The sequence below is a fragment of the Lemur catta genome, chromosome 20, assembly GCF_020740605.2.
Source record: "Lemur catta isolate mLemCat1 chromosome 20, mLemCat1.pri, whole genome shotgun sequence".
NCBI lineage: Eukaryota > Metazoa > Chordata > Mammalia > Primates > Lemuridae > Lemur > Lemur catta.
This window is the reverse complement of record NC_059147.1, coordinates 29581213-29607076: the sequence shown is the minus strand read 5'-3', so window position 1 is coordinate 29607076 and position 25864 is coordinate 29581213. Positions and strand designations below refer to the sequence as shown.

Genomic DNA, 25864 nt, shown 5'->3' with positions numbered 1-25864 from the left:
GAGAAGTAAAATGATTACAAGATACATGTAAACAATGTTAAAATATCTCAAAATAAAATAAGCATGGGAAAAAAAGGATTTTCCATTTTGAAATGATTAAAAAGGGGAAAGAAAGTGATTTCGGCTAACCTTTCCACTTCTGAAATGGGGTAAGGTAAAGCCCTCTTTCTTTTTCTCTCTCTGTCTTACTTACTGTCCCAGGATATCGTTGAAGTGTGGATCTAGGTCTATGTGATACTTCTTCAGATACCCATACAGCTCATCTGTACCCAGAACCTTGGCAATGCGAACAAGCTGAAACACAAAACAAACTGACCAAATCACTGAGCACAGAACTCACTGCAAGCCCGTGAGGATGCTGTACCAGGGATCGGAAGACTTCCACACCACTAAATCTCCAAGGACAAGATACAAAGCTGAGTCTAGGGCAAGCAAACAGACCCACAGACATGAAATTCACATGAATGCAAATTTTCAAATTGTCTTTAAACTGATCACACAACTTATGATGATAATCTTCTAGAAGCTGGTGAGTACAGAGGCATCATAATCTAATGACTAGAATCCAGTTTTATAAGAAAGTGGGGGCACCTGACTTGTTCACAGATTCACTTTGGAAGTCTAGCATAGATAGCCACTATCTGTCGCTCTTGGGGACCTGGTAACTACACACAAAGTTTTGTGAAATTCTTTACCTTGAAGAAAATCTAATATGCAGACATCGAGAGAGATTTAGTGGCTCAAGGACATTATCCAAGGATGCTATTTTCTTGGCATTCACCCCTAAATCAATAAGAACCGGATGGTGTTTGCTCACCTGGTCATAGTTGTCCTGTCCATGGAAGAAGGGTTCCTTTCGAAAGATCATGCTTGCTAACATACAGCCCAAACTCCACATGTCCAAGCTGTAATCATACATCTGAGAAATAAGGACAACCAGTTAGCCAAGGGTGTTAGCAACTGATCTGAATTTTTGCCTTGCATTTCATCTTTGCATATATTTTAGAAATAAAGCTCCTTCCCTTCCATGAAAAGTGGCTGAGAAAAACTAAAATTAGCATTTTGGGGTATAATAAAGGTCTGGGTTTTGAATGTATTCAAACTGACTAAATAAACAGCAAACTAGAAAAAGCCCCAAGTAAGTATAAAAATAACCCAGAGCAGCTCTGCTAACAAGTGTACCTGATAGTCCACAAGGAGCTCTGGTCCCTTGAAGTACCTTGAGGCTACACGAACATTGTACTCCTGAGCAGGATGATAGAACTCTGCCAGACCCCAATCTATAAGTCGTAGCTACAAACAGGACAGAAATAAAACATGTGAAAGGAGTGTTTCGAGACAGAACAAGGCCACATCACATTAGGTAACAAGTATCTGGCCACAGAAAAAATGTGAGCAGGTGCATTGGTTTAAAAAAATGACACTTTCAGCAATGCATAAGAGGTCATTTCTAGAGCAGAGCACTCAGAATGCTTTTTTTTTTTTAATTTAAATTATCCTGGCTCATCACTCTCTAGATAAGTAGAGCTCAGCCTTTTTTTTTCTGCCGCCATATGACTTACATACATAATGCATTCTCCCATCATTCACAGATTTTTTGTAAGCTCCAGGCGTAAGTGAAAGGGTGGGGGACACATGCTCCACTCCTGGAGTGAAGCACTGCTCTAGCTTTTCATTAATCTAATACTAGCTGATCTATTTACTCACCAATCAGGGACAACCACAGTTGGATATCAAAAATAGGAGAGACCCAAGTGTCCTTTTAAGGCCAGGCAGATTGGTCTGTGGGTCATTAAGAAATGAAGTAGAAACCACCAGGTGTAGTTTCTTTCTGAAGCCCTCCAGAAAACTATGATCAAAATAAACCAAGTAACTGCTGCAGTCAGGGTCATCTGTCTACTTTCCTTGTGTACTATGCTGTGCAAAGTAGAAACCAACACTGGAGACTGGAGGAATAACTATAACAAAAGTCACCAAAAATCCCCAGCATGGGTCTACAGAAACCACCTTGGTACTGGACAGCTTTTTGGTCTGCCCTAAGCCTTTTACTGAAGGCTTGTGGCTGCCTGGCTATAATGGTACCTTTTTCTGTTGGTGATCTATCATGACATTGTGAGGTTTCACATCCCTGTGCATGATTCCCTTGCTGTGGCAGTAATCCAGAGCCTATTAGGTAGAAAGCACAGAGAAAAGTAAGCAAACCCTCTACCACCCCCCAATGCAAGCATATTCTTATTATTTGTGACACTTGAATACAGTCTCCTAAGGGGCAGCTTACTGCCTTGTGATGAAAGAGAAAAAACATGCTTCAGAAGCCACCCTTAGTCTCTGTGCAACTGCAGCTGGCAGAAAGGGGGCTACGGAGGGAACACCAAGGGCTATGATGAAGGTTTCTTTAAAAAGGGGAAATGATAAACCAGATTTGAGAACCTCACTAGAGTCACCTCTCATAGTGGTTCAACCGACATGCCAGAATCCATGTGGACATGAAAAACGACATTAAATGTACCTTTTAACATGGCTTGTCTTTTACACAAGTTTCCCATGTGGGTTTTCTAGATTAAAAAGCATAAGTATTTTCCTTAAATGCAATCCCCGAGCCAGTTTGCCTTTAAGAATTATGTTATCACTCTAAGGGAGAAAATTGCTTCCTATAAGATCATTGATATCTAGATAGAATTTTTAAGTAAATTAAATTTAGAGAGCTGTACAACCGTCACCACAATCCAGTTTCAGAAGATTCCATCACCCCCTAAATTTCCCTTGAGCTTGTGTACAATCAATCCCCACTCCCAACTACTCCCAACCCCCTCCTTGCCCTGCCTCCAACCACCCATCTGCTATTTGTTGCTACAGATTCAACTTGACGGACATTCAGAAAATAAAATCACACATGTGTAAGTACTCTGTCTACCTTCTTTCACTCAGTATAATGTTTCTGAGATTTACCCCAGTTCCCTTTTTCTTGCTAAATGGTACTGCACTGTATGAATGCACTAGTTGATGGACATTTGGGTTGTTTCTACTTTTTGGCTATCACAACTAATGCTGCTATGTACATTCATATACAAGTTGTTCAGGGGACATATGCTTTCATTTCTCTTGGGTACATTCATAGGGGTAGAGGTGCTTGGTTATACAGTTAAGTTTATGTTTAACTTTTTTTTTTCTTTTGACACAGAGTCTCACTCCGTTGCCCTGAGTAGAGTGCTGTGGCATCACCCTAGCTCACAGCAATCTCAAACTTCTGGGCTTGAGCGATCCTCCTGCCTCAGGCTCCCATGGAGCAGGGACTACAAGCGAACACGACACCCAGCTAAATTTTCTATTTTTAGTAGAGATGGGGTCTCACTCTTGCTCAGGCTGGTCTCAAACTCCTGAGATCAAATGATCCTCCCACTTCGGCCTCCCAGAGTGCTAGGATTACAGGCATGAGCCACCGTGCCCGGCCTGTTCATCTTTGTGATTAGAGCTTTACCAGTGGATGTGAAGTGGTATCTCACTGCGGTTTTGATTTTATTTCCATAATGAGTAATGAAATAGAGAATCTTTTCAGGTGCTTATTGGTCACTATATCTTCTTTGGAACAATACTGATTCAAATCTTTCAATTATTTGGTTTAACCTTTTTTTAAAACATAAAAATTTGCTCCTAAATCTCCCTTTCCCAACACAATAACTATTTTCATAAATTTCAGAGTCAGGATCTTTGGCTTGTTTTAAAAGGCACTTGAAGCCTACACAAGGCCAATGATATACTCCTCAAATTATCATACCAGCCCACAATCACATGGTGCCTACTATGTGCATGGCACTGAGTGCTCTTGGTGGAGTTTCCCATGGAACCACATCAGGATTCCTCACAACCCCATCGGCACTGTTGACATTTTGAACCAGACAATTCTTTGCTGTGGGGAGTTGTCTTGTGTAAAAGAGGATGTTTTGTAGAATCCCTGGCCTCTATCCACCAGTTGCCAGTAGTACTTCTCCAGCTGTAACAACCAAAAATGGTACAAGACTTTGTCAAATGTCCCCTGGGGGCCAAGCTTGATCTGGTTGAGAAACACTGAGCTAAACTGTAGTAGGCATCTCACATTGGAGGAATATGGAAGCCAGAGACCTGGGATCACCATTCCAGGAAAACTTTCCCTGGTCTGTACCAAATTTTGCTTTTGCAGATACTATGTACAACGCTTTTTATTTGAGGATCAACAACAGGCAATACTACACTATGGTGATTTTTAGAATCTTCACATGAGGAGATACTGAAGAGAAAGACCCAGGAGAGCCCTTCGGGATGCTTGTAATATTCCCTACCAGCCCTGTCCTACAGAACTGTCTGCAACAGTGGAAACATTCCGTATCTGCACCGTACAGTACGGTAACCACTAGCCACATTAGGACACTGAGCACTTGAAATGTGGTTAGTGTGACTAAGGAACTAAAATCTTAAGTTTAAACTTAATTTAAATAGCTACCTATGGGCAGCAGCTAATAACTATACTGGATAGTGTAGCCCTATGTAGATCTGGGTGAAGGTTTTACATGTGAAAAAAATCCAAAAAAAATGTACACTTAAGATTTGTTCTCTTCACTTATATTCTACTTCACTTTATCTTCCTTTGTTTTATAATAATTATGGTAATCTTCCAGTGCCTTGGTAGCAGGGCTTTATGAAACCAGGAGACACAAGGGCAGACTCCTTGAATCTGAATCAGGAGAGCGGCCACTGCTGCAAAGCAGCAAGTCGCTGACAAATGACACCTGAGCGCCCACCCTCAGTTTGATGAAGTTAAAGATTTCCTCTTCCCCACTCCTGATTTTCTTTTCAAAGAGAAAATTTACCAAGTGTTGATTCTGCTATTTTGCCTACTCTTTGCCCAAAGGAATAAACTAATTAGGATCACAATACCTGGCATGTGAAAAATACCTGGCGAAAGCAAAGGCTGAACAAATACAGTAAGTTAATTAATTCTTTTGCCCAGTTCCCTAGTTGGAATTCCCTGCAGAGTTACTGACATGCTTTTAAATTCCTTGGGGAGTTATTTCAGTTTTAAAATCTAGTACAGTTTCTGACCATTAAGCATGAAAGACGTTTTTAAAGTTTCATCTGGGACGCTATGCCTCATTAGCAGAAAGAAGTAGATGCCCTTACTGCCTAGCTGCCACCTCCAGGAAGCGGAAAGGACATCCGACATTGAGTGACAGCTGCACGCCCAGCCTGGGAAGACCTGCATTATTGAGATGTCTTCACTTGATCTAAGGGTGAATGTGCTAGGTTATAAATCTTTACCTTTGGTGTTAGCTAAGCCACAAAATCTCACTACTACCTTACTTAAAAACAACCAACTGTGAGATATGGATTGTAGCTCTCTTAGGGTCAGTGCCTGGGCTTCTTTGGGAAGCATCTCCAGGAAAGGAGATGACAGTTCACGGGACCACAGCACTGAGAATCTCCTCCACACCGAGGTTTCAGTTCTAGTCTGGAGAGGATGTGGACAAAGGTGGCATAAATCAAGCTCTACTTCCTTCGTCTTTCTGATCCTACTGACAAAAAGAAGACCCATTAGATACTGAACCCTTGAATCCACCACCTTGGCTCTCTCTAATGACAAGTGATCATAAGAAAACACACTCATCATTTCATAGACCTAGTTCTTCAAATTCCCATTCCCTAAAGCCCAGCCTCGATTCACCTTGGTATTTAGTTCAAGCAACTGTTCACAATCCCATCAAAACTCCATCTTGGCAATTTTTTTCAATAATGCCAGCACCATAGTCATCTCTATCTTATTTCATAGTTTCTTAAGTCAAGATCCACAACTCCCATAAAACTTTATGCAATACTGTACATTTATACACGCATTTTTGGAAGGATTTCATAGCTTTCATCAGGTTCTTAGTGATCTACGACCCTAAAAATCTAGGTTCCAATTGGTCTATTCCATTTTACAAACTTTAAAAAAAAAATAATTCTTTGCCTAAGTGTTTACCTAGACAAACTAAAAATGACCATCACTACACCAATCAGTAATGGTTTGAAATTTCATAGTGCTTGGGAAGTCTCTTACACCATCCACCCATCATTTCATCACTTCTTCCCACATTAACCAGCCAGGGCTGAAGAGGAAGGGTAGGCAGTCTCATACAAGAAGAGGATGATGACAGACGGCAAGAAAAAAATGGCCGCAAATGCCGGCAATCCCTGTACACATGTCCCTCTACAACATGACTTCAAGGCTTTTCCCATCAAGGAGTGGACTTTATTTCTCCACCTGTGAAGCTAGGCTTAGCCATGTGTTTTGCTTTGGTCAACTGGGTATTAGCAAATACTACAAAAGCATGAAAAGGGCCTCCACGTTGAGGTTTGCCTTTCTCTTGCTGCTAGGAACCCCAAAATCAGCATGGGAAGTAGTCTGGACTAACTTCCCGGAGGGTGAAACCTCAGCCATCCCAGATGTGGTCCCAGATATGTGAATGAGGCCATCCTGGACCATCGTGCCCCACTCAAGTTGACCCAGACGTAAAGAATCACCTAGTTAACCCACAGAATTATGAGAAACAATAAGTCATTTTTAGAAAGTCTTTAAGTTTGGGGTGATTTGCTATGCTCATAGTAAGCATTAATTAAGCAACAAAGAGAAAATCCAAGGACCAAGAAAAGCCACGGGAGGTTCTAATCTTTGGGATGATGTCCCGGTATTCCCTCTAACTTGGCCATCTTTCCCAGTTCCACTGGAAAGTTTCTATGTGAAGGTTCCACAATGGAGCTCTCAATGTAAGTTTGAAAACCTCACTAAATTCTCCTGGTATCAAGAAATATTCTGCTTGAATTCTCTATGTTCTCTCAAAAACCTCCTTTAATGAATAAGCCTGAAAAAATTCATGGTTTATAAATGCCACTTACTTTAAGTAGTTCATACATATAAAACCGGATATCAAAGTCTGTCAGGATCTGGTAGAGTTGCTGAAACAGATTTCAGAAAACAAAGTTAATTAAGTCTCATTGCATCTCGTCATCCCAAGTGCGGGCCAGTCTCTGTAAGTTTACTTGGTGCTTAAGTTACTAAGAATCCTATGACTTTTTATTACCTGATTGGGAACAAATGGGGACAAAGACTAAAGATGAGAGTCTAATATTTTAATCGTTGGGGAAAAAAAAAGAAAAGAGAAAAAAAAAAAAGGAATTCCAAGAAAGAAAAACATTTAAGCCAACTGGATCTTTGCTATTTAATACTCCATGACTTCAATACCCACAATTACATTATTGCAAAGTCTAAGCTGTCCAACCATCTTCATGTTCTTACTGTACATCAACAAACTAACCCCACTACAGCACCACAGTATACTTTGGAGAAGTGAGTTCTGAGTGGATAGCAGATCTGGGAAGAAATTTATAGGCTGATGTGGTAAATAGTGACAAGATAGGCTATTTATGAAATAAACATGAGGAAAATGATGTGCTATAGCATTTGGAGATGGCAAGAACTTTCTAAAAATCTCTACCCTCTGTTCCCTCAAAACTAATTCCAGGCTGGGAAAAAAAAAAAGAATATTTCACAGGCAACAATTTACGTCTTAGGGATAAGAAAAAAGAAGTAGTGAAATGAGGTGTTAAAAAGAAAAAGACAGGGGTACCGAAAATGATCGCAGGCCAAACTGATATACAAATGAAAATTTTCATTATTGATAATCCAAAAAGCCACCCACTGGGAGTTTAAAAAAAACCCTTCAATATCTAAGAGTCAGAATAACATTTATGTAACAAGGTTCATTAAAAGCATCATAAACCCTTGTCAGAAACTCTATTATCTTCGATATTCAATCAATTCCAAATAAATCTCATTCCCCATCAATTCAAGCAAGACTTTCTATAAAAGTAACTAACAGACCTTCACTAACCATTGACTGCCACACCAGAAAAATTTTTTTTCCCTTGGGGCCACAGTGTTTTATTATGAAAACAGAACAAAAACTTCAAAAACAAATGATCCTTTCTAATTCAATGAAAAATTTGTTATTTTTTTATTGTTTGCTGGGCGTTAGTTACATGCAACTTGAAAAATAGTTCTCATGGCTCCCAAGGTGAAGAGATGTGAGTTACATGTTTCACGAGGCCCCAGCCTCAACATGAGCATGAGTTAAATACAACTCACATGGCAGTTAATGTTTTAAAACTTCTTCTGTTGTTCCTCTATTGGAAGAAAGACTCAAGCAATGTAGGGAATCTCTCCAGGGAGCACAGTGTATACAAGCTGTCTGTGTAAAGGGGGAAGCTGAAACTACCTATCAGTATTTTTTGTATCTGCAAAAATGATAAAGAAGAAACTAACAGAAGTGGTTTCATGTATATATGTGTAGAGGAACAGGCAGCTGGAATGGAATAAAGGAGACTTCGCTGTACAACATTTTATATTCATGTAAATTACATTACCTGTTCAAAAAAATGTTTAAGAAAAACATCAAATTTAGCATTTTCTAATACGACCAGGACTTTGCTTCTTTCTCAAGTTTCCCCTTTTAGGTAACAGTAATTCTCCCTTCCAGCTTAGTGAGAATATCTGATTTTATAGACCTCAGACAGCTGCTGGCTCGGGGCGGCCGGGAATGAAGATGCACAGGCCAGTGCACTGGCGGTGTCGTTGGGCTGCTCTGGCTGCAACTGACCCAAATTCCGGCAGAATGGCACAAACAAGCCACCACTTCTGCTCAGGAGAGCTTCAGCTAAAGAACAATCAGACACCCAAGTTCTCTGTTCTCCCCTAGCTTTGCAGGCACTGCAAGGAAAGCTTCTTAGCCAGTACTCAGCTGCACGTCGACAGCTTAAATGCACAGAGAGGCTTAGGATACCATATCTTGGGCGCCAAAGCAGCTCCTCCTCGGTGAGTTAAGGAAATCACTCACAGAGACTATGCTAAATTGAACTTCAAGTTAATAAATAGCACATAAAAGAGAAAAGATCAAATTTTCTGTCCTTCAGAGGGCTGTAATATTTTATTTTCAGAAAACCAATATATGCTATTTTTATTAGGACATTTATCTGTGCAAGGCTTTCCTCTCCTATCATGTGGTACCTGTACCGCGTATCTGTGTAAATGGTGTAAGGCATAAAGATAAATGGACTGCCAATACAGTATTTCTAGCTATTGGAACCAACATCAAGTTTATTTAACACAAAAGACACCAATCGTACTCTGGTGTTTAGGTCTAATATATTACAAAGTCCTGAATGACAGGCTGCCATTCTCACTCATGTCTCAGGAGCTCTGGGTGGGAGGAGACCAAATTACTTCCGTAACATTTAACCATGTGGGCCCAAAGTTCAGGACTCTCCACGGTCCACAATCCGCATCCTTCAACTTTCACAGCTCTGTTCTCCACTGCAGTCCCCAGAAGCCCCCTGCTCCGACCAAACAAACCCATATTTGCGGCCTACATTCTTCCCCTCCAGTGCCCTCAGGGCCGATCTGGAATACCCTGCCCACCCCCACCTGTAAAACCAAACCCATCCCATCCGCTTTTTACAGAGCTGGCAACAATCTCTCCCTTCTCTGAACACCAGGCCATTTTACTCTCCAACTGGGGTGTTCACAGGACACTGAGAGCAGCAGCACCCCCAGAGTTCACACTCCCCACTCAGGTACCAGCAGCGATCTCCGCTGTCCAGGCAATTCCTCACTCTGTTGTGTGCTTTGCCCACACCCCAAGAGTCCCATACCAACATGCTCTGTGAGTTGTAGAATACACCTATCATGGGGAAAAATGGGTACTGTGGCTGGTGGCAGTCACCAAACTTGGTGATTTAAGATATCTGAACTCCCCCAACCCCGCAAGTATGCCAAGGGTCCACTGAACAACTCGGTAGTACACCCCTTTTTCCCACACTGAATTCTCCAACCACATTCTAAGTCCTCATATAGCAGAACAGCATATACTTTATATATGCCACACACGTATGGTGGTTCTGCCCTGCACACGTTTTTTATAATGTTTACCACTCAATGGTAAACATTATAAAAATAGACAAAAAAGAAACTGTCTTCCAAGAAATACAGAAGTACCAAGAGTCCATGACAACTTCGAAAGGGAAGATTCACAAGAACCAAACTTTCCTTCCATTCTTCTTAGCCAGCTATGTGCAGAACATTATATTAAATAACCCACTGCAAAATGTTGGCAGGAAGTCAGCTTTGCTTACGCGTTTATAAAGTGACTTATAAAGAACAAGCCTATGCTTTCCAGATTACAAAGGTAGTGAGGATGAAATTACTCACCAATCCCACTCTGTTCCAAAGTCTCAAACACACTGCCATTTCCCTAGAAGTCAGTTTTACTAACAGGACTACTCTAAAGGGCCCAAGGTGGAAACTTCTGGAGCCTTTAGATTAACCCCAAAACATCTGAGGATGAGAATGGCAGAAACTGCAATTTGATTAGATTCAGGTCCTCCTCGGTCTAAAACCGCAGATGGCAGAATGGAACAGCCACAGGTGGGCCTCGCTCCTCCTAGAGGCACACAGACAGAGCTGTTCAAATTCCAGGTGCAGTTCAGCTGCCTCGTAACCACTCAGGAGGGTTCCACACTTTATAAAAAAGTTCTGAGGTAGCTCTGGTCACCTGCCAGATGTGAGAATCACCAACACAGCAAACTCTCAAACCACAAACAGAGCTTGCACATTCCCTGGTATACACACAGCTCAGTCTATGTCCATAAATCCCAGTGGTCCTTATGTAGGGAGAACAAAAATCGAGCAGAGTGGGATATAAAGTGAAGGTGAAAGACATGTTTAATGCAGCAGTCAATAGTTTAGGCACTGTTAACATGTAACCGACAAGACCCAGAATAAAACCAAGGTCAACATTTTCAGAAATTTAAGGAAGGTGAATAAATCTTTGATCAAGCAAATCAAAGCGACCATTAATCACCTGAAAATGTCCCTTATTTTCTTAAAGTTCTATTTTCTTACAGAAAATGACACAATGTTAATGACCTATTAATAACAGTACATTATTACTGTTCCCCCAACCAAGGAAACTGTATTTAGCCTGTAAACTCAAACTCTTAACAGATTTAGCAATGCTTCAGTTAATCAGCTAAGTCAAGGCCTACCTCTACTGTGAATGATTTAGAAATTCTCCAAATATCAATGTGATTCTATTATTTTCTTAGGATGGAACCCATTTACAGTGTCTTATCAAACTTTAAAACATCCAAATGATGTACTTTACTCAAAATATATGTCTATTATATATTTACAACTCTTCCAAAAGCATAGAAAATTGAGAAGCATTTCTCAATAGAAACTTTTTTGGTACTCAAAATGGTACCTCAGCTTTCATTGGGACACTTCAGGGTTTGGGATTTTTTGTAATTACTCATTGCAAGTCTTAGAGACTGATTTTTCCTATTCATTTGTTTTCAAGTTTTGTCTTTTGTTCTAAGTATCACCACGAATCTTTTATTATAGCTTTGGCATACATAAAGCATAACTGCTGATCTCAAGGAGAAACTAACCAAACCAGTACCTCCACCACAAAGTGAAACACAAGGAAAAAAATTAGTGAGGCTACAGAAGATCTGAACGAAATTAAGAAGCTTGGTATAAAAAAATGGTCATGTCATATACTAAAGTTAAAAAGCAACCACTCACAAATCCCAAATCATCAATATTATATACAACATGTTCTCTGGACAAAGTACAACCAAATTTTTTAAAAACCCAATTGGATCCTGGATCATATATTCACAAACACACAGCTATAAAGGACATTACTAGAACGGTAATTACTGGGAAATTTTTGAATATGAACTCTGTATTAGATGGCATTACTGCATAAATATTAAATTCCTTACATGTACTAATGGTACTGTGTCCTAGTTTCCATGCTAGCATATTTATAAGTAGAGTATCATGATGACGTTTACAACTTACTTTAAGATGACTCAGCAAAAAGACAAAGAGACAGAAAGGGGAGGGTCAGGAGACGGGACAGAGATAACTGCAAATGTGGCAAAATACCAACAACTGGTAAATCTAGGTGAAGGATAGGAGGGTACTGATTGTGCTGTTCTTTCCAATTTTCAGGTTTTAAGTTTTTCAAAGTAAAAAGTCTGGGAAGAAAACCACCAATCCACAAGTTTGGAATCTGTACTTCTAAACTGAAAACTATCTAAAAGTAAGTTCCATAACCATGGAATGCAGCTGAAATGATGCTCAGGATTGTATAAACTTAAGTAAAGGTATTATCAATCAAGAAAAACAGGAACAAATCAAATGAGTTGACTTCAACTCAAGAAGTTAGGAGGCGGTGGCTCACACCTGTAATCCTAGCACTCTGGGTGGCCGAGGCAGGTGGATCGCTCGAAGTCAGGAGTTCGAGACCAGCCTGAGCAAGAGCAAGACCCCGTCTCTACTAAAAATAGAAAGATATTATCTGGCCAACTAAAAAATATATATAGAAAAAATTAGCTGGGCATGGTGGCGCATGCCTGTAGTCCCAGCTACTCAGGAGGCTGAGGCAATAGGATCACTTAAGCCAAGGAGTTTGAGGTTGCTGTGAGCTAGGCTGACGTCACGGCACTCACTCTAGCCTGGGCAACAGAGCGAGACTCTGTCTCAAAAAAAAAAAAAAAAAAAGCTTGAAGAACACCAGAACATTAAATCGACTGATCTTCCCTGTTTGTGGCCTGCCGTACTATCTGGAAAAGAAAATTTCCCTGTGATTTACTCTTCCAAAATACACATCTGCTACCTGCTATTTAATGATCTTCGACGTTGATTAAAATGTGATGGCTTAACATTCAAAGTGGACCTCCAGTTAAACATGACAGATCACAGACCTCTGCTTCTACCTGAAGATCCTCTAAAGTAACAGTAAGTGGAGCAAGGGGTGGGAAGATTAACTTATAAGAACTGAGAGAATGGGAGAGACAACATTTTGAAGCTAGAAAACATGTCCAACTGACTTAGTAGGAAAAAAAAGCTAAAAATTCTGCCAATAGTGAAGGGGGCCCAGAAGCAAATAGCCTCAAACTGAAAAACTACAGAAGGGCTCTGGATTGGTGATCCCAAGTATCATTGAAAAAGAACAAACAGAGTGTACTAAAATCAGAAGAATGGGTTTAAAACACCACTCTGAACACAGGAGAATGAAGTGAAGTCTGCACAAGCTCTCCTCGACTCGTGACTACTAAGATGCCTGCAGCCAAGCCTGCGTCCTTGAGACAGGAGCCAATGGCTCCACAGAGCATTACTCTAAAAGGTGAGCAGACATTCAAGAACCATGACATTTCAGACAATTATAACAGAGAGAAATAACAAACACACACACACACAAAAAGGAAACTGAAAGAAAAACAGAGAAAAGGTATGAAGGGGAAAAGTATTCTCAGTGAGAAAATAGAAGGTATTACATAAAACATAAAAGAACAGGATACTATTTTAAAAAGTTCTGAGACCAAAATGAAGCTCTAAGATGTGAAGTCTAACATTTGAGTTCTAGAAAGTGAGAACAAAGAAAAAAGGGGAGAAAAATCAAAGAACATTAAAAATATATTTCCAAAACGAAGGGAAAAAGCCCAGCAAGTATGGAGAACAAACGATAAAAGAAACCCACATGAAGGCACATCTTTGTGAAATTTCAGAAGTCTAGAAATGAAAAGAAAATCCCAAAAGCTTGCAGAAGAAAAAACAAAACAAAAACCATCACATAAGATGCAACCCAGAATGGCTTCGGTGTTAATGCTGGAACAATCTCTTCAAAATTGAGGAAATTATGAATTAAACCTAGAATTCTACACCCCAGTCAAATAAAATGGGAAGACAAAATAAAGATGTTTTCAGATATGCAAGCCTCAAAAAAACATTAACTTCCCATGATCCCTTTAAAGAGAAGTACTAAAGAATATCTGAAATATCCCTTTTGAGGATTAAAACCCCAGGGAAGATTTCTCTAAGGAATTAGAATTCCTGCTGATCTTTACTGTGTTGTTAAATAAACAGAGGTGTCACTTCAAGAAACACAAAATGCTGAACTGAAATATTATATATGTGGCCAGACTATCGGTAAAAGCCCATTAATGAAGCATAGGTATTTAAATCTTGGGGAACTGCACTAGGTAGTTCCATTAAAACTAGCTTTTAAACTTTTGCATTAGAGAAGTGTTTGGTTTTACTAAAGCCTGTCTAGTTCTCTAAGACATGCAGATCCATTCCCACTCATGTATACCAGGATAAACCTCAGTGATTCATATGATCAGCTACATACATCAGCAAAGTACTCTACTGGCTAACCACCACTATGCTATTGAATGAAAAAACTGACATCCACTCTTTAGAGCTCACTACTGATTTCACCTGTAAGGAGTCACGTTAACAAGAAAACCTGTTAGATACGGCATATGCTGTACTGTTACTTATTGCTTTGTAAGTCAAAATATCCTCTTTAGCTTATTTTTCACTAATTGTTCTTGTTTTAGAGTCATTTTAAAGTGATTAAGAAAAATTAAATACAAGGATAAGGTTGCCTTTTTTTTTTTTTTTAATTAACTTTCACCCAAACGCATCACTCCTGACACTAGCATCTTTCAATCACTGATTTGGTTTTGTCTCTAGCTTCTATCACAACAAAACCACAAGTCTCTTATTCACTGATGGAGTGAACTAAAAGTCCTCTAAATGCCCCTGAAAATCAACACCACTATTTTGTTTTTATATTGGTTTTCAAAATTATGCTCTAAAAAGGGGTTTCTACCATATCTGGTATGTCCAACTCCAAAAACCTTATCAGGAGTTAAGGTTTTAGTGTCTGAACAATAATAAAAACAAATTAACGAAAAATCGGTTTAAAACCGTGCTTTTTGAATAACAAAGTCTAAAATAACATATATTATAAATGTAAGAAAATGTAAAAGAAAAAACCCAAGATACGGCTCTTCTAAAGCAGTGACTCTTCACTAGTTTTTCTGTATCATCTGCTTTGTACATAGCATGCATGAATGCACACACATTCATTATCTGACAGCTTGAATGCAACGCATTGCTTCTTTTTGCAAGAACCCTGTATCAGTTTATCCCTTCCTTTCAGCAAAGTTAAGATTTCTCATGAATATCAAAGTTAACACCCACCCAAAGCTGTGTTGTCTAAAACAGGAGTGTTACATTACAGATGAGGCATTAGCTTAGACCCAGCTGAGAAGCTACTCTGGCAAAAGGTGATGAGTAATTTTACCAAATGTAGGAACTGTAACCACTGTCTGCATCCTGTACTCATGCTATAAGCAATCCACTCCGTTATGTCCCACTCTCAATGACATACCCGGCCCTCTTGTGTCCTAAAGTCAACAGTACTTATCACCACCTCCCCATCCCCCATTAACCCCATGCCAGAAAGAAAAAGTATACGCACCTTAAAATCTGTATTATTGATATATTCAAATACCAAAGCTGGTGTCTTTGACTGCAAGAGAGAATATTAATGCTTTTTAAGTACCCAAACAATAATCAATATAATTTGCTTCTGCCACATGGCCCATCCTCAAATCCCACTTAGATGAAAAGAGATTCAGTCATCAGGGACAGGTTGTTCATAAAGTGTCTTCTTGAAATTTTACAATGTCTGGAATATGCTTCAAAATAACTGGGGATGGTGGGAGATGGGAGTACAAATGAGTAAGGCTGGCCACAGGCTGATTAACTGCTACATTAGGTGACATGTGCAGGGAGGTTCATTACATTATTCACTTTTGTAAATGGCTGAAACTTTTTATAATAATAAAAAGTGTTAAAAAAGATATTCTCGGAATAAACTATCAATGGCCTGGACCAACCTGTCAATGGTTGTGTGAGGATTTACACTCTGTAGTGTTCCAGTTTGCCAACTACAAAAGGAGTAACACATTTTCATCTTGGTTTAGCAAGGCAGATGCATTTAACAGAATTATCATAGGTCTTTTCAGGATCCAAAAGAAAAATACAATTATCCATGAAATTATCAATAAGCTACACTGTAAAATTACTGCCTTGGCTAGAGACCATTAAAGAATGTCTCACCTTACAAAGCAGACATGTTTCAAAAAATCATATATAACCAAATATTTTTAAAGCACTATAATATTTAATGCACTGAGTACAAAATGTTCAACATTTCCTGTGTAAATCCAGATTTTCAAATGTAGGGTTTACTTAAGTGAAGTAAATAATGCTAATTGGCAATAATAAGTTTTCAAAATTGGGAGAAAAGCAGAGGCTTAAAGGGTTATAGAAAGAAAAAAAAAATCATCCTGGAAATCTTTATCGCTGGCAACTTTTACTCAAAGGCCAGGTGAAAGTTACCTAGGAAACAGACCGCAGTGCACTCACACCAGGACAACTCAAGCAGCAGCCCGACAGCAGCCATAATCAAACAATTCTTCACTAGTCTGGAGTTTTAAGGGTTTCATCAAGGCCACCAGATCTCTCTACACACTGGAATAAGCCTGATTCTCTAACAGTCAGGGGCAAGGGTTCCTTGTGGATTTTCGTCAACTTCAATTTACTTGTCTTACATACCATGTAAAACATACACACTCTAAGTAACAAATTACAAAAATAATAACACAGGTAAGTTCTGTTAACTTAAAAAAAAAAAAGCAAACTGACAATGCTCTTGTTATACTACCTACTGGTCATAATTTAAAAATGCTTCTGAAATTTTTATTTTTATATGGTGCTCTTTTTAAACAGACAACACTCATTTTTAGTGCAGGCCATTTTCAAAACATTAGGCAGTCCAGAGCTAGTCATTATAAAATCTGAGCTAATCAGGATGGGATATATTTTTTAATGCCAATTAGACACAATCTGACATACAACCACTCGTTCTCAGTCTTTTCAGGGTCCAAAAGGAAAAAAGTTCCTTATTCTTCAACAATACTGTGTAATCTTGGGCAAATTATTTAACTTCCGCAGACTTCAGTTTTCTCGTCTGCATAATGCAGACAGTAACAGTACCCACTCCACCGGACTGTTGTGAGGATTAAATGACATGATACAGTTAAACACTCAGAACAGGGGCTGGCACATAGTAAGTGCTCAATGCATGTTAGCTACTATTATGAGGATGTCTTTAGCAGACAGAAGCAAAGACCTACTTCTTAAATAAACAAAAAACTATCACAGGAGGAAAACAGGGAAATACTTGAGGTATAGCAGGTAGAGAACAGAAACGGGATGGGAAGTAGTACAGAAGAAGTGGGGGAGGCGGGGAGTCTTTAACCTCAGCTACTCAAAAATACTCAAAGTTAAGTTACTCTCCAGGGAAAGAAAACAAAATTAAACAGCACATCTAAAATGGGTAAAAATTAAGCATTAACAAGAATATTTCAGTTGTATATACATATAGAACGTGAGCCTAATGGCAGATTCTTCTTTCTCAACCATCACAACCCAGCAGGGCTGTGAGCTGCTCAGCTCTCTGTGCCGGGTGTCCACGTGGAGATTTCCCACATATCGTTGTGTAAATTGAGATTTTCAAATGTCACACTTAAGTGAGATAAAATAATGCAAATTGCCAGTTGTTAGCTTTCAAAATTGGGAGAAAAGCAGAAGCTTAAAGGAGATATCCAGCAAACATTTGTGGGCTGAACCAAAATAATGAGGTAACAAAGCCGACACAGGGATTTTTCTCGGTACATTTTTAAGTTCCATAAAAGTGGTGGTGCTACCTTCTCATTGGGACACTGTGATTTTTCTCTAGTTTTCACAACCATTCAGTAGTAAAGACAAACACCACACTATATAGCATTATTTGAGGTTCTCTGTGTTAAACAACCCCCCATATCCATACCCCAGCCTACTAGTTCTCCCCCGCAACCATTAGGCACCTACCACAGGGTCCTTTACAGTGTCAATCAGCTTAATGATATTTGTTCCACCACGAAGATTCTCCAGAATCTTAACCTCTCGTTTTATCTTCTTTTTCTTCACTGGCTTAAATACACAAGAGTAATCAGAAGTAAGACTCCTTTTGAAGTTAATAAGATACATAAAATTTTAAAACAATGTTAGCCAACCAAATGAATAGTATGCTCTCTTGTAAACCGTGTTGTGTTAAAAAGCAAGCCTAAATTAGAAGGAAAAAAAACTGAGATAAACTGGGCTTGCCCATAAGAACCTTTAACATTAAATATTTTACAGTCATCCAGCTTATGTGTCAAGATCTTTAAGTAGTCACAGTTAGGGCACTTAAAAATTTTGGACACACATGTCATGCTTTAAAAATAAAATGTCTGCTTACTAGATAACTAACTGCCAAATGGAAAATGCTATAGCTCTGAACAGCTGTATATAATGCCCTCACAAACAGAAAAACTGAAACAAAAGGGTGAAACACCTGCTCTTCCAATGAGTTACATGTAATTTTGTCTTCCAGGAGTGAAAGACCAGTCCACTGACATCAAGTTACAAACTTGTTTCCCAGCTGCTGGCTTCCATTTCCTGTCGCCACTCCCATTTCCTTAATATCTAGAATCTGAAATCAGAACAGAGCCAGTCATGTTTCCCAGCAGCTCCCACTCCTAAAGAAAGAGATGCTGGAACAGCAATGGAGAAAAGTGATCTCTGATACAGTAGTGACTGAAAATCTCTATCTGCTGACGTTTGGTCTGCTGGAGAGAAAAATTCAAGATTTTTATCAGAAATATTTGCATTACATATATTTTATCTTGTCTTAAATGGGCTAAAGAGTTCGAAGAATAAAAGTAGTTCTGAAAAAATAAGTCTATCACAATCAAGTATGCTTTATAAGGCACCTAGAACAGTGGCCCACAGTAAGTACCCAATAATGTAAGCTTTATTATTTTCAAATTTTTAGTAATTTGTTATTACTAATTTGTTATTTAGTAATAAGTCATATTTAATCCTCACAAAACCTCTATGTAGCAGACTCAGCAAAGTTGAGCTATTTGCCCAAGGTCACACAGCTAGTAGGAGCGGGGGCAGAATCAAGGCTGGGTGGTCTGACTTTGAATGCCATACTCTTAGCCACTGTGCTTTTGCTTCCCAAGTGTGCTAACGGGAGGAATGCAAGAAGGAAGAGGAGTATTCCATCACGGAGACACTGTTACAATAACAGGCAAAGTGAGGCCGAGGGGTTTGCTGTGAAACAGTGAGACAAGATTTAAAAAGCCTGTGTGTGGTGGTGGTGGCAGGGGGGAAATGTAACATATACATATGCCAGAGAAACCATCTTTTGTTGGTCACTAAGCTACAGCTTTGAATACATAAGAAAACAGAGATGGAGAAGACTATGAAACACAGAGCACCTGCATCACCTAAAATAGGGTGCTCAACAGGTAGACTGGAGTCTAGCTGCCACGACAATGCCTACTCCCCACTCTGTTCTAATAGAGCAGATGTAGCTGCTGTGCCACTTCCCCATCACCACTTAGAAACCTTACTCCTTAGTCCCTTTATATCATTAAGGAGCTCAAGATTTTGGGAAAATGAAGCACTGTATAACTCAATAAAAAAAATAGCCAGGGAAGGATATACTAATACAAAATAACTAATCTGTAAGCTTAAAAAATGCTCAAGTCATAAAACAGACTCAGCAACTGTTCCAGATTATAAAAACACGACAACTGAATATAACACATGCTCTGGGATTTTCTTTTGCTATAAAGAACAGTATAAGGATAATTTCTGAGACCAGCCTGGACAATATAGTGAGACCCCATCTCTAAAAAAAAAAAAAAAAAGTCTACAAATTAGCTGGGTGTGGTGGTGTGCACCTGTAGTCCTGACTATTCAGGAAGCTCAGGCAGGAGGAATGCTTGAGCCCATGAGTTTGAGGATACAGTGAGCTATAATCATTCCACTGCACTCTAGCCTACGCAACAGAGCAAGATTCTATTAAAAAAAAAAAAATTATAAGGATAATCACCAAATGTGAATGAGGGCCCTAGATTAGCTAATAGCATTGTATTAATGTTAATTTCTGATTTTTAAACACGGCACTGTATGGTTATATAAGAAATTGTCCTTATTTTTAGGAAACACACACAAAAGTATTTAGAGACGACTGCAATGTACTCTCAAGAACTTCGGAAAAACACATAAAATACAATTATACAGATGTTGTCTATTAGGCCCAATGGTTCTAGAGTCCCATTTAAACAGAGTTTCTTTATTTAAAAAAATATATATAATTATACACATGTATATATGTACATATTCATGTAAATACATACATATGCGTATATATGGTATATATGTAACATAGACAGAGAGAAGGATAAAGTAAATGTCAACATTTGAGGAATCTGAGTGAAATCTATGGGAATTCTTGCAACTTTTCCTTTTTTTTTTTTTTTTTGAGACGGAGTCTCTGTCTGTTGCCCAGGCTAGAGTGCCGTGGTGTCAGCCTAGCTCACAGCAACCTCAAACTCCTGGGCTCAAGCGATCCTCCTGCCTCAGCCTCGAGAGTAGCTGGGACTACAGGCACGCACCACCATGCCCAGGTAATTTTATTTATATATATATCTTTAGTTGTCCAGCTAATTTCTTTCTATTTTTTTTAGTAGAGACGGGGTCTAGCTCTTGCTCAGGCTGGTCTTTAACTCCTGAGCTCAAACGATCCACCCACCTCAGCCTCCCGGAATGCTAGGAATATAGGCAAGAGCCACCACGGTCAATGCCTTCCAATGTAAGAGAAGTCTAGAGCTGTCATCCACTACTGGAATGCAGCTACAGATCTGTGGGAGTGGTAACAGAAAAAAACCCTGCAGCTAGAAGCCCCTATATACCAAACAACCTCTTCTACTCCTAAGAGTAGTCCTAACACCTTGCAGGGTAACCCACTAAATAAGTTGCTTTTAGGACGCTGCCCCATGTAAAGTCTTCAGTTGCTCTCTTGTTACTCAGCAACAGGCCAGACAGGCACACTGTTCCTGGACAACTCAGTTAAGATCAAGCTACCTTTCACTATGTCTAAAGGTATCCTATGGAGCATCTGAAGCATATTTTGCTGTCTGTCACCTGTCCAACTTCCCAAACTAGAGAATGGGAACAGCAGGCCAATTCTGAAGTGGCACAATGGAGTCCCATAGCAGCTAGAGTCCTCATAAAAGACCAAGAGACTATAAAAAAGCAAGGTGACCTACAGTCCAGAACACTCCCCTCAAAGCACCAAGAACCAGGCTACCGGCAGCTCCCTTCAGCCTCAGTTAGTTTATTCCTCTGAATCTGAGATGCTCCAGAAGCTAAAGCCCCAATGAGCTCTGAGAAAGTGAAAGTGATCATTTTAATTCTACAAATGGATCAAAGAGAAAAAGTTAAGATTCCTAAGGGAAACTGTTCACTGGAAAATAAATTAGGAGTTTTACAGAAATAAGGATGCTTTGACTCTCCTGTTCAGAGTTTGTACCCATTCACCACCAGTTACATAAAATGGAGAGAATACACACATTTCCATGAAAATCTCATAATTTCATCTCACATGTTAAGAAAAAGTCTCCCATCTGGGGTTCACTTATTCCAATTCAGAAAGTATCTGTTTAGAAGATTCAAACTGAATCAATTTAGCTATTCTCCAAACCAAAAAAAAAAAGTTTCAATAATAAATGAATTTTGGCACACACCTAGAGAGAATATTTAAGAGGGAAAAAAAAACTGATTTAAAATTTTCTGTGCATAAGCTCTGAAAATGAAAAAAAGAAAAAACAAAAAATATCTTTTCAGAAGGTCTCTGCCTGTATGATCAGTTGTAGCTATTCAAGAAAACCCTGTTCAAAGTAATCTAGGAGTTAAGGTATTTTTTTCTCTTTCCCAATTTACCAATATTTAAAAATTTTAAAACAAAAGACAAATTTAGTGACAGCCTTCTTAGAAAGACAAAAGTTGATAAAGTCAGTAATCTGTCCTATTTATTTACTCAGAGCTGCTTAAAAAAAAAAAAGCCAGACTTGGGAATGATTTCTATTACTTGAATTTAATTGGGATTGAACTTGCAAACTTACATCTACCAAAGGCGTATGAATTATGACCTTAATAAATTCCAGAAACTATTAACAGGCAAAGACCCATTTAAATTTTTTTCCAAGCACAACTGAATTGATAAAGACAGGCAGGAATACAGTTCATAACTTTCAAATTTGTGGTTACTTTTATTCTCCCAAACTAGCGATGGCACCACTAAGATATTAATTTCATCATCTGCAATAACAATTACAATGAATTACAATGAACAATGGCTGCCAGGAATCTAGGATGGAGTAAGGAAGGAAGTCCAGCCTGGATGATGGCATGTATTACCTTGGAAGCATCTCTTAAACTCACTGTACCTGACCTAAATGTAAGTATTACCTGAGCAATGTTATTTCTTCACAGCAAGTTTTCCTCTAATCTTTCAAGTCTCATTATCCCAATTACATTATCAACTCCTTGATGGTAATTATTTCTTCTCAGGATTTAAAAAGGCTAGGCATAAAATCAAAATGACAATCAAATACCACTTCACAAATGTTAGGACAGCTACTATAAAAATAATGGAAAATAACAAGTGTTGACAAGGATGTGGAGAAATAAGAACCCTTGTACATTGTTGGTGGGAATGTAAAATGGTATAGCCACTGTAGAAAGGCCCTCCATAACTTAAAAATAGAATTACCTAATAATCTATAATGGCAATTCCACTTCTGGAAAGAAGCAGAGTCTTGCAGAGGTTATTTGTACACCCATGTTCAAGGCAGCATTATTCACAAGAGCTGAAACATGGATGCAACCCAACTGTCCACTGCTGGACGAATAAACAAAATGAGGTATATACATACAATGGAAAATTAATTTGGCCTTAAAAAGGAAGGAAACTCTGACGCATGCTGCGACATGGATGACCCTTGAGGACATTATGCTATGTGAAATAAGCCAGTCACAAAAGGACAAATTCTGTATGATTCCACTTATATGAGGTACCTAGAGCAGTCAAACTCATAGAGACAGGCAGCAGAACGGCGGTTGCCAGGGGATGAGGGGAGGGAGAAATGGGGAGTTACTGTTTAATGAGTGCAGAGTTTCAGTTTTACAGGATCAAAAAGAGTTAAGGAGGGGGTTGGGGGGTGATGGTTGCACATCATCATGAATGTATTTAAATACCACTGAACCATACACTTAAAAATGGTTAAGACGGTAAATTTTATGTATTTTATATGTATTTTAACATAATAAAAAAATTGGAAAGAAACGGCAAGACACAGAGCGGGCCTTTTGAATTTTACCAAGAGAATGTTACAACCTTTGTACTACTGGTTCTGCCTCTAATCCTCTCAGATGAGTATTATTAACGAAGTTTTACTTGAGGACGCTAAGGCACAGAGAGTTTTAATATATTTGTTCAATGTCATAGAAGTTTCTGAGTGTTGAAACTAACATCCGAATCCAGACAGTCTACTTCCTGGGCCATACTCTCTCAGGAAAGAAAAACATTTTGTAGATTACTAAAACATGATCATGTATCTACATTTCACTTGACTTTCCCAACAACCCTGTGGGTTAAATAGGAAATGTATACCTATTTTGCCAATGAGAAAACAGAGTCAAGTGAGTATAAATGAAGGAACTAGTTATGAAACCCAAGTCTTCTCCCCTCCATTTATTTACAGCATTTCTTACACTATACCACCCTGATTAAGAGGTGGTAGTTCCTGAATTAGGCTCTAGAAACTATCTAGAGCCCTGCTGTACATATGAAAATGGGTACACTGTATCAAGATATTCTTTTCACATATGGTTCACTTTAGAATAAACTCTGTATGTTAAAGGGATAAAACCATTAACCCAAAAACCTGGCAACGGGTCATGAGGAGACTTGGAGGAACCATATGGGTTAAAAAAACATAAAAATACTGCTTACTGAGGTTCAAACCTAGAGTAAAGTAGCATCTCATTTTCTCATTAAACATATGACTGTGGATACAAATCATAGAGAACCCCTGCCTCGGTCCCTATAGCTCTCTGAATGTTTTTGATTCCATACTTCAACTAGCAACCCACCAAAGCCAAATACTTCTTCTGAGAAGAGTAACTCCAAAAATCATTAGAAACAAATTAATTTCACAGTTGAGTACATCAAAAAGTCAAATATCCAACCAACGTCCTAACTGTGCTCCTCAAATCTACCGAGACTCCATGACAGAAATACCGGGCCCTAAACCCAGTATTTCCACCCCTAACCATGTGACCCTGAGCAAATCATGGCCTTTCCCCGGGTCCTGGTTCACATGTACACAGGATTTGGGTTCTAATGACTTGTAAGCGCCCATGTTCTGTGGGACCACACTCTCAATCTGTGACACAACCACAATATTAGAAACAGCCTGGTTCTTCGCACACGATTTTTAACATTTATGTTGTTTTTAATGTCAGTAGTAAGTAATAGTGTTATAGCTCCTTTTACACCATGAGACATTTGTGAAAACTAGAAGTCACAAAAAACTTAGATATATACCACTAACGGGTTGCTTCAAGAACATGTCTTCATACACATGACTGAATGGAGGGTAAAAAAACCTACCACTGGAGAAAGTAAAAATAAAAACAAACTTTGGTATAAAGGTCACCAGCTCACTGTGAAGTTACTAAGAAGGATCTGGCATCAATGCTCATCCTTCTTTTAACACTACTTCCTGACAACACAAAATTTTAAAAATATCTACAAACAAATATGCTAATCATAGTTAAAAAAATTTTAATACTGCCATTTTTTTTTAAGCTCAAGAATCAATTTTTGAGAAAAAAATGAACAGTCAAGATATTTATAAAATAAGACTATTAACAGGACGCCTTATATGGGAGTTTCCAAGTCATTGTAGCACTGGTTCAAAACGCTGTACATTTGTTTTTTAAAAATAGTATTGCTTCTTGCATGGTCCTTAGGCAATTAAAAAAACAGTATTGCTCGTGACTTCTATTCAGGAAATAGCAGTTTAATTTGAAAGATCCCAAGGACCCCAAGAAGTACTGAAATACAAAGAGTGTTCACCAAATGACAAAAATCGTCCAAATGCTTTTATTTCTATGTATACCATTCTAAGAGGTACTACAAAGGAACTGAAGAATTGATTTTTCAGAACCAAAAGATAAAACTTGTAGCACTAGAGCAGGCTTCTACCCTGCTATATAAACCCTTACCATCTCTCCTCCTCCTCTTTCTCTTTTCTCCTCAAAACAGTCTCTGCCAAAAAAGATACAACCTATTGATTGGCCAGTTTTCTTTTCAAATTTTAGCCCCAGAATTTCACTTGAGGATAGATAGTAAAATTCTGCTCACTATTTTCTAAATTCCTAAACCCTCTTAATAGCTCACGTTATTATGATAAATAAAATACTTGGAAATCTACTGATGTCAATTAAATGATATGAAACTCCTCTGTGGTCACTCATCATCCAACCATTCTCACATGCTGGAAACAACTGATATGCAATGTTATTGACTAAAAGGGGAAAACAGCCCGTCCTCAAAGAATGTACCCTCTATCTCACTATGTGTACAACACATAGGTAGGTACGTTAATTCAGCTGCAATCCTGCAGCTGAAACACAGTAAGATTATATGAAAAGGAAGCCTTTTCTAGATTCCTCCAAATTAGGAACAGCTGGGTAAGCTGTTAAGGCCCTAATTTCCTATGAGCAAACACCACAAAAGTAGGTATTAGTCATAACTTCAACTTATTTGAATAAAGAAGCACAACTCTGGATAAAGACCCTGTCCTTTTAAAAAATTAACACTTTTAAATAACAACAAAACCAAAACAATACCATTAATGGTTTCTTACCCTATCCTTGAGATAACAAGATCTAGACAGAAATGCCACACGGCTCTCAAAAACA

General features: G+C 38.7%; 1 protein-coding gene across 2 annotated transcripts in view; it reads right to left on the bottom strand.

The window, feature by feature from the left end:
* Positions 1–25864, bottom strand: part of CSNK2A2 (casein kinase 2 alpha 2) — a 38134-nt gene that overhangs the window by 8483 nt on the left and 3787 nt on the right. The window contains exons 3-9 of one of the 2 annotated variants that reach the window (XM_045533602.1): positions 17867–17968; positions 15408–15458; positions 6907–6966; positions 2083–2166; positions 1183–1293; positions 818–919; positions 194–294 (exon numbers count right to left, since the gene is read on the bottom strand). In XM_045533602.1, coding sequence (XP_045389558.1) covers positions 194–294; positions 818–919; positions 1183–1293; positions 2083–2166; positions 6907–6966; positions 15408–15458; positions 17867–17968 — 611 coding nt within the window. The remainder of the gene's footprint in view (positions 1–193; positions 295–817; positions 920–1182; positions 1294–2082; positions 2167–6906; positions 6967–15407; positions 15459–17866; positions 17969–25864) is intronic. The other variant, XM_045533604.1, reaches the window with a different exon arrangement.